Source organism: Strigops habroptila, chromosome 1 (genome assembly GCF_004027225.2).
Source record: "Strigops habroptila isolate Jane chromosome 1, bStrHab1.2.pri, whole genome shotgun sequence".
Classification (NCBI taxonomy): domain Eukaryota; kingdom Metazoa; phylum Chordata; class Aves; order Psittaciformes; family Psittacidae; genus Strigops; species Strigops habroptila.
Window position 1 is genome coordinate 151,830,810 of NC_044277.2, and position 14,440 is coordinate 151,845,249.

The window sequence follows — 14,440 nt, forward strand, 5'->3', positions numbered from 1 at the left end:
GCCAGGTGGCTAATCCTTGCTAAGAAAAATCCTAGATGTTTTTGAAGAGGATGTTAGTATTAGTACTCCTTTATTAATTAAGCACAACCCCCTTTAATTGATTTCTTTTATAGGGCATTCTTAGAAGGCAGTACAGAGACTACTTAAAGCCTCAGCATGAATCAGATGTACTTTTGAACCTGAATCTCTACCCACTTGACTAGAACTGGTTGATATCTAGTTCAAAGTTTACTCGTATTATTAAAGGAAAAACAGCATCTTAAATAAAAGCTCCTAGTACATACGATGCTTATATGCAGTCAAGACCTTTGAGAACCTGCATTATTCCCCTGATATTACGCATTCAGACTATTCCTGTATGAATTTTTGTTAACCAAACTAAAACATATCAGGACATTCTGATCTAGCACTCAATACAAATTTATTTTCTCTTTCTCTCAGTTCAGCTACCCACAGGTTAAGAGAGGAAGAACACCCCAAGCTTAGTGTCCCAGCTCAGGATACGGGAGATTCAGAAATGGGTCACCTTCCATCTAAAAATAAAAGTTAGCATTCTTCTTTTCATGAATGTTTCAAGAAGGACATGGTCTATTTTGATCATGTCTGTCTTGCCTCTGGAGGCTGTGCTCAAGTTTCAGCACCAGGCCACCACCATATAGAGGCTGTCACGTAAAGAGTGTTCCCTCCCCACCAGCAGTTCTGCAGACATAATAAGATGGCATCATCTGGCCTTGCTTTTCCCCCAATATAGCCACCTCCTTCTCCCCACACTTATATACAACCAGTTGCATAGCCAGCAGCATTCAAGATGATATGCTGGCTGAAAACAATCTATCTTAAATTATTTTGTGTTTTTCTTTTGCCAGTCCTGGTCAGTTCCCTGGTCTGGTTCATTCCCAGCAGCACAAAACTCTCTGTCAATACAAGCAAGAGAGGCAGGAGAGGAGAACCTGAATGCATAGGAACAAACTTTTACAAGAAAAGGGTCTGATTATGCTGTGGGAACAACCAGTGCCATATTAGATCCTAAACCAAATGCCACATATAATTTGACTGTGGGAACAATTAGCGCTTGGGATTATTCTTGGGAAAGAGCAGACACTTTGCTATATCCTCTGGAGTGCCATTCCTTCATAACAGTCTGCATGGGATACTTTCTGAGTAGCTTATTACAATAGGAATACTAAAGGGAAGGGCTCAGCTCAGGCAAATGACTCACTGGCTTCAGTCCCACAGCCAGTAGGGAACAGGCCATGGTGTCAACTGTCTTTTTACATCTTGGTTTCTCATCAACAGCACTATCTGGTTTGCTCCCACGTGGACCCACGGAGCGGGCTGGCAGGTATCCAGCACAGGTTACTGAAGCTCAGGGCTGGCAGAAAACCAGGGACAACATGAAGCTTTGCTGCACCTTGAGAACTTCATAGCAAGTTTGGTCTGTACATAAGTAAAACCATGGGGGCTGTTTGGTCTGATTTAAGTGTGTTATTTCGTTTTTCATTGTATCCGCTAGATGATTTCTCTCCCGCTTAGAGCAAAAAAAATCCAAACTACTCCATCACTTACTCATGTCTTTTCAGGTCCTTCCAGCTCTCTCTTTAATACTTGCCTTGCTTTATTGTGCTCAGAAATAGAACATGAAACCTTATTCTCTGGCCCTTGCACTGTGGCAACATGGGCTAGAACAGAACAGCACTCATTCATTCACAGGTGAGTTGAAGCTCAACTACTAATAGACCAAGAAGCAGCAAGGTGGAAAAAGGCAGTTCTGAACATGCAGAAGCAGGAGGCTGCTGTGCTTGAGCAGCTCTTTCCTTCAAGTCGCCTTTTTGGAGCAGAGTAGCAGCATGTGAAAACTGCCCTTTAATGGTTTGAGGAGAAAAAGGGCACCCATTTGCTCGCCATTAAAATGTAATTTGCATTACTCAACACTGTACTATTCTTACAGACTACAGCCTTCAGTGCATTTTAATTAACTAACAGCCCTAAAACAGCAGTGACCAATTCAGGATCCCACAGGAGGTTTGAGTATGGATCTGTACTAGCTACAAACCTGACCTAATTCCTATTTACTTCGGACGCAGAGCAACTGACACAACTTCAATGAGAACTGGGCAGTCTGGATCAGGCCTTGGGACAGACTGGGACTGACTCCTTCCAAATATGTCTTTAGAAAATATTGCAGTTCACAGGAGCAGTCTGCATTCAGCACAGGAGACTCAGGACATGTTTACAGGAGATGCTGGAGCATGTTGTTGCTCAGGGAAGAGCACCCAGGTCCGGCCTCAGAACCGAAAGCAACATCACTGTGGCCATCAAAGGACTGCAGGAAGGCAGACCACATGCACAACAGGTTGTTCCTGAGCGTAAGCAGCTCTACAGTTGTTGAAACTGGCCTAAAAGACATAGCAGGAGCTACACTATGCCTTGTTAGCTTGCACCTCTCTGTCCTATGACTGAAAACCACATCTCCGGGCCCCGAGGACCTCCCTGGTTTAATATGTAATGTTTAATATCCACTCTGGAATCTTCTGTCAGTTTCTCTAGTCCATCTTCAAATGTATTTCTGTTGTTTGTCTCAGTAGCCACTGTGAGAACAAACTGCATGCTAGGTATATTGGTTTAAGCCTTCTACCTGTTCCTGTCAGACTTTAGCTGGCTGTTGGTTTCCATGTGAGCCATTTCAGCTGGTTTTGCTGTAGAGACTGGATGGAGATCAGCATCTCCAGAGCATGGCTCTTGTCACCCTCAGATGAGTGGAATGAATTCTCCTCTGGAGGTACTGCCTTGCTCCCTTAAGGAAGAAGAAAGCATAGTTTGCTTCTTCACATTAGGTGAATTCCAACAAAAGTGTGTTGGAAGAATCACCCGGGAGATCTGTGGCAGAGTGAAAAACTGAGCTTGGATTTATCATTCATCCTCTTTTAGATCACTGTTTGTGGCAACAAAAATACAGTAACATGAAAGTGGTCGATACTGAGAATATTATGTTCTGCTAGGGCTTTGGAATGAGTTTACCCACAGGTCCCCTCAACTGGAGATCCTTTGTACACTCATAGTCTTTTTTATAGACCTGGCTGTGCTACTTGACTAACTAACTAAGGATTTTAATATTTCTTATTACATTTCCAGATGTTTTCTCTCTTGGTAGAATATACATTTCCCTAAGGCCAGGAGCCCAGGAGACATCAAATCCTCTCACCTAGAGCCTCCCTCTGAGAAAAAGTTACAAGTTACCAAATTTGATAATAAATTCTAAAATAACTTGCCCATGCCTTTTAACACCCCTGCAGAATTAGGGAAAGGAACAATTAGGTAGAGAATGCAGGTTGTCAGGGAACAGGCTCAGGAAAAGCAATTGGAGAAAAGGAAAACCTGAAGTGAATTTCCTGGTTTATTACTGTCACATGCTGAATAAGAATTCATCCTGTGGCCACTGTCACAGCTTTGATTTTTTGTTTTCTAACTGGTGGCCTGCAGATGATTCATGAGTAAACATGGTATCTGGCACAGTCCCATGACCAAGAACAGTTCTATAGTATCTTTACTACAAGAGAGACTCAGGCTGACTTTACATCTGAATACTTCCAAGCCTTGTGCTGATCCATCTGGCAAATACCTTAATTTCCTTTTTAGAACAATTACTTCATGGTTTTACCTCTCTTGCCTCAGAGCACATTACATCATTTTGTTGGATATTTTGTTGGATGGATCTTTGCTCTGTATCAGTGTCCACCTTAGAGCTGTATCCTAGTGAAGGACTCTCATCCCCATGCACTCATGGGAAAGGGACAGGAAAAAGGCCATTTTAGATCACTTAATCCCTGTGCTAGGAACCAACAATAACGTCTCCTGAAGTGAGCTGGTTTGCTCATTTTGTCCACTTCAAGTTTCAATACTTTATTCTTATAGAAACAAATAGGAAAAATGCTACAGTCAAGGAAGCATTTTCAATGACTGATTCTCACCATAGGTATAATGTTCAGAATATGCATGTCCCCATCCTGAATGCATAGAAACAAACTTTTGTAAGCAAAGGTGTGATTACACAACCACACACATGCTGTAACGTACAAAAAAAGCCTCTGACCAAAGACGTCTTCAGTTAAAAAACATTCAAGGTTTCTCACCATAAACCCAAAAGGAACAACACTGATAGACAAGGAGGGCTTTGAATTACTTGAGGGACAAAACCCCAAGCAGTTTTACTGACAAAATCAGTATTGCATTAAAGGTCACTTCCTAAAGCTGTACTCCAATACAGAGCTAAGGAGATAAACATTTTCCAGATGCTTTTTTAACCCTGTATTTGATGATAAAGGGCTTACGCTGAACATACTCTGTCTCAATAAATGCATGGAAATTAACAATTACATACAGTGCCAGAAAAGGCATCTATAGCAGTGTCTTGGAAAGCATCTGTTCACTTTACAGTTTATTTTCTTAATTCACTGTGATCTGTTTCTGTTAGGGTTTCTTCATTTACTCGTTGATGACTTGCACAAGTGGGATTCATGAAATGAGGCAACTCAAATGATTTTCAAATATTTAATAAGCAACAGAGGGTTTCTTAAATGGAGAAAAAAAATGTAGTTTAAGTACCAGCAAGCATTTAACTCTTCTCTTCTTCACTGTAGCCCAAAAGATTTTTCTTTCTCATCTGCTTTCCTTATAAAACCTGTGCCTATTTATTTTCCAACAGTAAAATGTAGCTCTAATATTTATATTTCTTTCCTGAGAACACATTCCCTAACTAGATAACTGAATACCACAAAAGTGATGAAACCCACACAGACATACAGGATTGCAAAATCCACTGACCATCAGATTTTCTCTTACTAGTAATGTGAGAAAAGGAGTGATGGCTCAGCTCAGAAAGGCACTTAAGAATTTGCTTTCCAAAACCCATCACTGGGGCCTTTTGCTGAGAGAGATTTATCAGGTATGTCTAAAAAACATTAAAGGTACATTTGGACATGCTTTCATAGTTTCCCAAAGCATCCTTCAATACTGAGGGTCCTATTTTTTGAGTGCCAGCCTGGGCAACTCTGGGCTTCTTGGTTTCAATTTCAACACCTCAGATCCTGCAGAAGTCAGCCGATGTTTCCAGTGCTTCCAGTGCTAAGGGATTTCAAACTGGCAGTCAAAAGCAAAAGCACACAAATATCACTGTTTTGGAATTAAAGCACATCCAGATAATGGCCTTTATTCTGCAGCTGCTGCTTGATCAGCAGCTACAAAATAATAAAGCCCTACTTGAGAGAGAACAAATCAGCAATCCAAACGTCTCAATATCTCTGCTTGGGCAGTTACAGTATTTCTTAAAGAGATGGGTTAATCTTTGGCACTTTGGGTCTAAGCATATTGCCTTAACAGAACAGACATGTTGACACTACAGAATCAATGAGAAATACCCAAAGCTAGCTGTGATTCAAGCAAAACCAGTTTAAAGCTTGCAAGCAGATTATTTTCCTGCACACAGTATCTGTGCAATGAAGCATACACAACGAGCTGCTCCGTTGCTCCTTGCAGACGCTGGCTCTAAGCTGCTGTTTCTACTCAGTTGGTTCCTTCTGTTTCGCCCACCAACATAAAAAGAAGCAGTAATTCACTGCCAATATTTGACAAGGCATTACCAGCTGTAGCTAAAAAAATAAATTAGATTTTTAACACCTTTGTGCAGATTTTTTTTCTTCCAAGTTCCTGTTTGCTGCCCACCATGAGACTGTTTTCTATATTGGGGGATAGAATTTCTCAGGCCACTCCTCCACAACACTCACACTGATTGAAATCAGGCATGTAAGTTCCTGAGTCTTATTCCTGGTGTTCAGCTGTATGATCACACCACTGTCCACAAGTTGAAAGAAATAGGAAATTCAGGTTACACAGATTAGCAAGCAGAGCCTCCTCTGACCAGCTTGCTATAAACCAGGCCCCGGAGAAGGGCTCATTTCCCCACAATTACATTAAATTAAGATGAACTGACTGCTGAGCATTGTATCTCATTTAAGTGTATGCGGGAGGCACTGTGCATCACATAAGATCTCACAAGTTGCTTCCCCTTCCATGAGAAAGACCATGGAGCAGGATTCTTCCTGTCTAGCACACTGGGCTATTTTTAAAGTACCACCCCCTGGAGTTCAAAAAACCCCATAAAAAACCCAGAAAACCCTCATGGGTTTGAACTGTCTGCTATTAGAAAGCAAATCATGGGCTGATTTTGGCACATAAATATGTTGCTTTGAGGCTTATTTTAAATTACAGCTTCTTACATCACCCTGGCATATATAGCACACTGATTTATGCTCCTTGGACTAGATTCTTTTTTGCATGAAGTCCCATTTATAATTTCTAGGCAGGGAGTGTCAAAGTAAATGCATAAAAGTTTATGCTTTAAGATGAACAAACAGTGGACCAGCCCTACGCTCAATTACAAATGAATGTGTGCAAAGGGTGTCTCTGTGACACTCAGAAATTAAATGGGACTTAGTCTGTATATTATAATCTATTGTCACAAAGTCTAGTCTTACTACCAGAGGTGAAAGCTAAAAGTAGAAATAAGCAAGACAAACACCTTTTAAAGCTCTTTTCTTGTAGTAATAGAAATATTAATATGTAATATACAGTAACACATACTGCCATTCAAACAAGGCAATAACAGCCTATGGTGATGCTGCAATGTTCATTTTTACCTCCAGTCATCCTTTGAGAGGTTAGATAAAATATTCATCTCTTCATCATCTTGCAAAAGACGATACGCTGCACTAACGTGGTGATTCTCAAGCACGGACCGGTCATTATATAGAATGGCTGAGTCTGACCTGGTATTTGAAAAAAAACATAGGAAAGGTTGTTTCTTCCCTGTCTAACGAGTCTCACATTCATAAATTTTCCTTTGATCAGCTGCAGAGATTAGTTCTATAGCACAGATATGAGCATTTTAAGAGCACTTGTAACACTTTGTTCACTGCTGTTATTCAGTAGAAGAAAACTAAGATCAAAATTCACTCAGAATCTATTTCATCAGCTGAGACTTACCTGGACTCTTTGTTACATACTTTAAAATATATAAATGTTGAGAGCTGGGAGAGAGACATAAATCTGGACTTGAATCATGAGGCTCTTTTCCAGCTCTTGTGTATGTTGCTCTCATATTAAAGCCTGACTGCACCCAAGTAAGCAACTGAAAGATGTGTCCCAATATTATTTCCAGAACAGCAAACTGGCTATAAGCAACATATAACTGAACTGCTTTTTGTCATCTGTGCACTAGACTATGCTGTCTGAAAGACAAGATCCCAGTGGGATAAAGTAAGATCAAAGATACTTCAGGCCTTATTTTAAGCACCAGGGCATAAATCTGAAACTGATGAAGGGCTAAACTGGTCTGAAACCCTGCTCTGCTCCCTACTCTGCTCCAGTGAGACCCCCCCCTGCAGTCCTGTGTCCAGCTCTGGTACAACAGCACAAGATGGACATGGAGCTGTTGGAGCGAGTCCAGAGGAGGCCACAGAGATGTTGCGAGGACTGGAGCAGCTCTGCTCTGGAGCCAGGCTGAGAGAGCTGGGCTGGGTCAGCCTGGAGAAGAGAAGGCTCTGGGGACACCTTATAACAGTCTGGCAATACCTAAAGGGGGCCAAAAGAAATCTGGAGAGGGACTTTTTACGAGGGCCTGTAGTGACAGGACAACGGGGAATGGCTTTAACCTGCCAGAGAGGAGATTGAGATTAGACAGTAGGAAGAAATTCTTCCCTGTGAGAGTGGTGAGGTGCAGGCACACATTGCCCAGAAAAGCTGTGGCTGCCCCATCCCTGGCAGTGTCCAAGGCCACGTTGGACACAGGGGCTTGGAGCAACCTGCTCTAGTGGAAGGTGTCCCTGCCCATGGCAGGGGGTTGGAAATGGATGAGCTTTAAGGTCACTTTAGACCCTCTGATGTTCTGTGTTACAGAAACTAAATTACAACTGCCCTTCCTTGAATTCTTCTGTAATTATTTGGAAAACACAGCAGATCCCTATTTCTTGCATGCATGAAGCTGTAAGAAGTGGAGTGTGGCTTGGCCCAGAACAGAGACAGAAATGTCTTTCTACATTCTCCAGCTTTCCTGAGCATATGTGTTATTTATCCTAGCAACCTTTATACATCTGTGATACACAGCATGATTCAGCTAACGTACTCCAGACATCTAATTTAGGGTAAGATGCAATGCATCTTAGAAATGCCCAAGTGTGCAGCGTCAGTCGAGGACATCTAGACATTTTGTCGTTGCTACCAGTACACTCCCATTGTCAAAATAATACACAAACATTAGATGGCCAATTACCGCTGCAACTAGAGACTTCCCAATCTTTGCACACCTCTGAGTTTTGCTGTCATAATCATCTCCTCCACCTCTCTTCCACCAACCTAAAAGCCTTATGGAAGATGCCGAGTTCAAAAATGCACTGGTCCAGTCTAGCCTGCAATCAGCTCATTACTGTCTAGCAATTTACAAAGCTATAAAAAATGATATCCCTGAACAGGCAATGGTAAGCATATCCCCTTGCTGCAGGTGTGGTTTTCCACTCAAGTAAAAATAGTATATGCATAGTATTGGTGTTCACAAATATTGCTGAAATCTTGATTTATGTAGTTAATGTTTGAGTCTTCAAAATCCACAAGGAGAAGTGTTGTATTACAGTATCTCCTCCAAATACCTTCTTCAAAGTACATAACTCTACACAGCCATTTGTCTTCGGCAACTTTACACAGAAATATTTTAGGACCTTCCTTTTTCCTGATTATTAATATAAAACAATGCTCAGGAAGCTAGAATACACGCATTCTATTTTAAATGCTTGAGCAAGAGAAAATGAAATGCAATGTAAGGACATGAACTTTCCTTCTGTAATGCTTGAAAGTAAAAGCTCCTGCACTTTTCTAGGCAGCGGTGCTGTCATCCTCCAAAGTTTTCCCCCTCCATTTCCCAACCCTTCATCATTATTTACAGTGGCCTCACCGCGTCTGGATGTGAAAGTTGTTGGTGGTTCCAGTGTGTTCATAGTCATGGATGGCAGCTGCAAAGATCATAGCGAAGATCTCCAGTTCTGTCAGCCAGTGCTGAAAAGAGATTACAGAGCAATCAGATAAGCTGTCATTTTCCCAGGCATTAAGTCTTTTGTCTTTTAAGGCAAGTTATCCCCTGCTGACAGGCAATGCTGCACGTCACTGCCTTTCCCTGCAGCCTGCCAGCTGGTTTAAAGCAAACTTCTCCGGCTGATACACAAAAGCTGAACCAATGTTTTTCCTGAAGCTTCATCTAAATAAATTGAACTTCAGGAGCTAATAGGGCTTAAGGCAGGGCAAAGGGAAACATGTGCCTTTCTTAAAGAGCAACGCGTGAGGAAGAGAAAGCGAAAGCTCAAGAAAATCAGTGTTCTTCAAGTGGAACTTGATGATACGTGTGTATGTATGCACATAACCAACAGGGTATGTATTTTCGTCTCAGTTGACCTGGGTAGCAGAGCCTCAAATACAGAAGAATGTCACTAATTTCCAGTGACTGAAAGTCTTCGTCATGAATCATGAGAACAGGGAGCACAACCACACAAGATGTACTTCTTGTTATTTATCACTTATAGAAACATTTGAGGAAGCCCTGAGTTGATTTTTTTCCCCTGATTTTCTAATCAAAGCCTTATTTTTCAATGCTTAAGTCACTCTGACTTGGATTTCTAAATGACTCATCAATCATTTTATGTCTGGTTTTCTACTGGTAGCACACAAGGAGTGCTGTTAACATCAAGCACATCAGAGACAAAGGCTTTAGATATTGTAGATGCTGTAAATATTTGTATGAAATGCTTGAATGTATTACATTTGCAGAAAACCTTTACCACAGTTGCCAAATATTTTTGTAACAGCTCACTGTCAAGCTGCAAACGTTTTGACAGACGTTCATGTATGAACTGACTTTTAAAACCCAGCAAAGACAGTATGGTTTCCTAAATCTATTCTAAACGTTTACTATAGCTCAGGGACCACCACTGCTCTGTTAACATGTGCAGGGGAAGCACAGATAACTGTGGGGCTCTGCACACAGCAACCTGGCCAGCTCTTCTCCTGTCTGTGACAGACATCTCTGCATAACCTAGGAAGAATGAAGCCAGTCTCAATATTAAAGATCTCCTTATATTAAAGATGCAGTTTGAAAATACTGGGCCAGAAATACTTTGTACAATGCCACTGACCATAACCAAGGCATTTATTTATGATCAAGAAATGAGCAGACAACAGAAACCAAACTATTTTCTCATTTCTACACAATTGGTCTAGGACCGGAATGGACAGCACTAGTGGTGGAGAAATCTGGGATGTTTCTGGTTCCAGGTGTGACTTGTGAACAAAGAATGTTTTCCAGCTGATGAAGAACGTGATTCCAACTTTCAAGCATCAACTTCTGTTAACTGTAATGGGGGGGGGAAAAGGAACAAGGGTTTCCAGCTGCATGTCTAGACCTGGACCTCAATTCCTCAACCATGTTCTGCCATTTTCCAACAGGAGAGAGTGCAAATGATAGGAAAAAATCAGGCAGAAGTGCTCAGAACAGGCAGAGCAAACCTACATTATGCATGCAGAACTACTACAGAACTCATCCAACTACTCTAATGTACCCACTTCAGACCTCTGGGCATCATCTGACAAGTCCCACTCCAACATCATCTTATCACCCAAGTCTTAAAACATTACTAAGGCAACGAGCTCTGTGCTTGAGGTCTCCTACCCTCACCTCTTAAGACACATACAGAAAAAGTGCAAACTTACACACCCTATCAAAGCATCACTTGTTGAACAAGTTTGGGTAATGGAGGTTTTCAAATAGAGTGTAATACACCTGAGGAGAGGTATTAAATATCATAAGAGCATTTGAGGAAGACCACTCAGAATACAGTCTGGGATTATTACAGTTGTGAACTGTGGGTAACAAATAAATCACTGTAAGTAGCCCAAAATCAAAATAGGCTTGTGAGTAACAGGAGGGAAATAGCAGGTAAGTAATTGGAACCTTTCAGTTCCTTTTTTTTCCGCTACAGCCTTGCAAGTAAAAGTAAACAAGATGGCAAAAAGCCTGCAGAGAATGGATGCAATCTCCATCAAAGCAGTGATATTACCTTTCACTAGTTTGTGATGGACTTCATCTCGGGAACAGAGAGCTACTTTTAAAGAACAAAGCCATCAAGAACTATTGAGAAAGCAGCAGGACACTGTTGCAGGTGAAAAGAAAATGGAAATGTGAATGTTTTTCATTTCTGAAGGGTTGACAAAACCAATCCAGAACAAAACCTGCAAACTTTCTGCCATGGCAGGGGGTGGGGGCTGGCGGCGAAGAAGGCAGGAAAGAACTAGTAATGGCTTCCAGAGTGGAAACTAAAAAAGGGTAATGAGGCATAATTGTCTATCACCAACGTACACTGAACATGAAGAATTAGCTACTAAGGCAAATCATTGGCATGTAAACAAAAGGATCAATGCATACAGAAAGAAAAAGGAAGAGGAAAGAGCAGCGTTTCCAATGTTAACAAAACAAATACATGCATTTCCAAGAAAATGCTACAAAGACAGCAATAATTAGCTTGTTTTCTACCCAGACTTTATGGCCTTTTATTCCAAAGTAGTCATCATTTTCAGAGCTCATGATGATCATAAGCTTATTAATCACAATCGTCTGGAGGAGAGGAGGATCTCACTTCCCTTTGGCATAAACAGATGTTGCAGAAGTCCTATGCTTCTGCAGTTTTACAAGTCTGCTGTGGGAAAAACTTAAGTTTACCATTTGCACCTCATTTTCTGCATTCACAAAGAAATCATATGGCAATTCCTAATAACTACAAAGATTAATCAGAAAATAATACCAAAGAAAATAATAATCACAGCTCAACAACAAAGTTAAATAAAGGAAATAATGAAATGAGCAAAAAGTGTGTCAGCTCTTAGAAGTTGCTCCTACACATCATGCTTGTATACCAATCCTCTAAGAAATAAATATCAGAGTAATTCCAGCTTCCCTTTCAACATTATGTCTATGAGAGAACCCAAAATATTCTAGTTCATATGGTAAAGTATAATGAATTCATTCCAAGGCATCATCCCGAGGAAGAAAAAAACCCAGAAAAACTAACGAGATTTCAGGCACTGAATATGACTAGAGGGAAAGAAGATTTTTTTTTTAACTGAAGAGAAAACAGAAGAAAGAAGAAGCCTGAAATAAAACTGTTGAGAGAGCTTGTAAATAATAGGGAGCATGACAAAGGCAAATGAACCATGTAAAGATAAACCAGACAATTCTTTCTTCCCTTTCAGACTAGAATAAATTACCACTACATAGACTATTTAAATCTGAAAAGTAAAAGTGCTTTTTCCACATTGCAAATGACTTGTTAACAAGATAAATGAGGGGGTTTTTTCTATTTTATTGTATGATTTTTTCACGTGTCTGTCTTCATCCGATTGAAGAATGAAACCAATGGCCCCAGTGCTCCCTCTGAAACCAAAGTCTTGGTTCCAGCATGTCCAAGTTCCTCGCATAAATATTGAGAAAGTGATGAACTGAACAACTACGTATGTTAGAGTAAGGATACGATACTGATGTGAGCAAATTCTGGAAACAGGAGAATGTCCCCTACCTTTCTTTACCATGGGGGAACATACTATGCATGCCAGAAGGTGGCCCTGCTATGAGCAGGAGGTCAGGACCACTGACCTCTGGAGCTCATTTTCAGACTACATGAATCTGTGCACATTGAAATGGGTTGTATCCTGCAGGGGAGGTGGGGTGGAAACTAAGGGGAAAAAAGAGAGAAAAAACAAAGATGAAAAAAGAGTTCTAACAAGGGAAGCAAAGCTGAAATGTCACTGTTGGAGTGCAGGACTGGGAGTCCCTTGTTCCTGATAGCAGAAGAGTAGTTTCTTATTGTGCTACATTAGATCCTAAACAAATGCCACATACCGTTTGGCTGTGGGAACAATCAGTGCTTGGGATTATTCTTGGGAAAGAGCAGACACTTTGCTATATCCTCTGGAGTGCCATTCCTTCATAACAGTCTGCATGGGATACCTTGTGAGTAGCTTATTACAGTAGGAATACTAAAGGTAAGGGCTCAGCTCAGGAGAATGACTCACTGGCTTCAGAGCCATATGTACATATGCTCACACACATAAATTGTAGTTTCCCCTCTACAGATGTCAATTTAGCATATGCACATTCTCTGACCTCTGCACAGATTTCAGAACATGGTTTCCTCTGAAACGGAGAGGAAAAATATTTCAGATACATTAAACGAGAAAGCATTTTAATGTTGAGGAGTTCTTATTTGTCACTTCAGGCATCACAACAGCAGGTGACTTGGAAAGGTGAGTGGATGCAGATATTTACCGGAGATAGGCAATGCGTGAGGGAAAATCTCTTAAGACATACACTAGGTAAGATAGATTTGTGCATCTGCTGCCAGGTTGAGATAAGGTTGAAACACATTACAGAGAGAATGGAAGACAGCTATTTATTCATTTCTTGTGTTTGCTTCTCAGTCAGATTGGAGCCTGGGATACACATAACTGTTACTTTTTGCTCTGACCATCTTAAGCACTTGGTTTCTCCAACTGTCTTCAAAGTCTACAAAACACATTACAGTGGTGCAGTCCACACGCTGCAAAGCAGCATCACCCAGGAGATCTGTGGCAGCATGAAAAACTGAGTTTGGGTCTATCATTCATCCTCTTTTAGATCAATGTTAAAAGAATTACCAACATCTTCACCTTCCTTCTATTTCTAAATAAGCCTAAATCTCTACTTTCATTAGTACAGCCATATCAAACAAGGTTTGTCTACAGTGCAAATGGTTTCTACTGGGGATAATCATAATCTGCTTACTGAGTAAAAACTGTTGTAATCTCATTATACATTCAGGATGCCAACTCCTGCACTTACTGCTACGCCTGTCTTGAAAAGGAGGTAATGGACCGTCTGTGTCACATCTGCAGCGTGCATCAGGTTGTGGTAAGGATTTTTATGTTTGCTGTAGCCAACCTCCAGAGCTTCCACAAAGGACACCAGGGCAGAAATGGGGATCTGAGTAAAGCAATTAAAAACAAATGAATTAAAATCAAAAGAATCACCTTTAATGGCTATCATTCAGAGGGGAGCATTTCGATAAGAGGTCCCAAAGGCAGTTTGTACTTCACAAATAAATAACATGCCAAAATATCTGAAACAGGCACTCAAGAGAGGGTGAATTCAGGTTACTTCCTCAAACTGGCTTTCCCATCCTTAGTTACATTATGGATGACTCATTCCCACATATAAACACACAAGTATACTACAAAATGCTGTCTGGAAGACACATACAGTATAAAAAGTAACAGAGAGCACTTGATTGATTGATTGCCCCTGGAGAAATATTGCTAA

General features: G+C 40.9%; 1 protein-coding gene across 4 annotated transcripts in view; it reads right to left on the minus strand.

Moving 5' to 3' along the window:
- Window positions 1–14,440, minus strand: part of PDE1C (phosphodiesterase 1C) — a 285,812-nt gene that overhangs the window by 47,841 nt on the left and 223,531 nt on the right. For all 4 annotated transcript variants that reach the window (XM_030492332.1, XM_030492321.1, XM_030492341.2 and 1 more), the window contains 3 exons: window positions 13,964–14,104; window positions 8,999–9,099; window positions 6,693–6,821 (listed from right to left, as the gene is read on the minus strand). In XM_030492332.1, coding sequence (XP_030348192.1) covers window positions 6,693–6,821; window positions 8,999–9,099; window positions 13,964–14,104 — 371 coding nt within the window. The remainder of the gene's footprint in view (window positions 1–6,692; window positions 6,822–8,998; window positions 9,100–13,963; window positions 14,105–14,440) is intronic.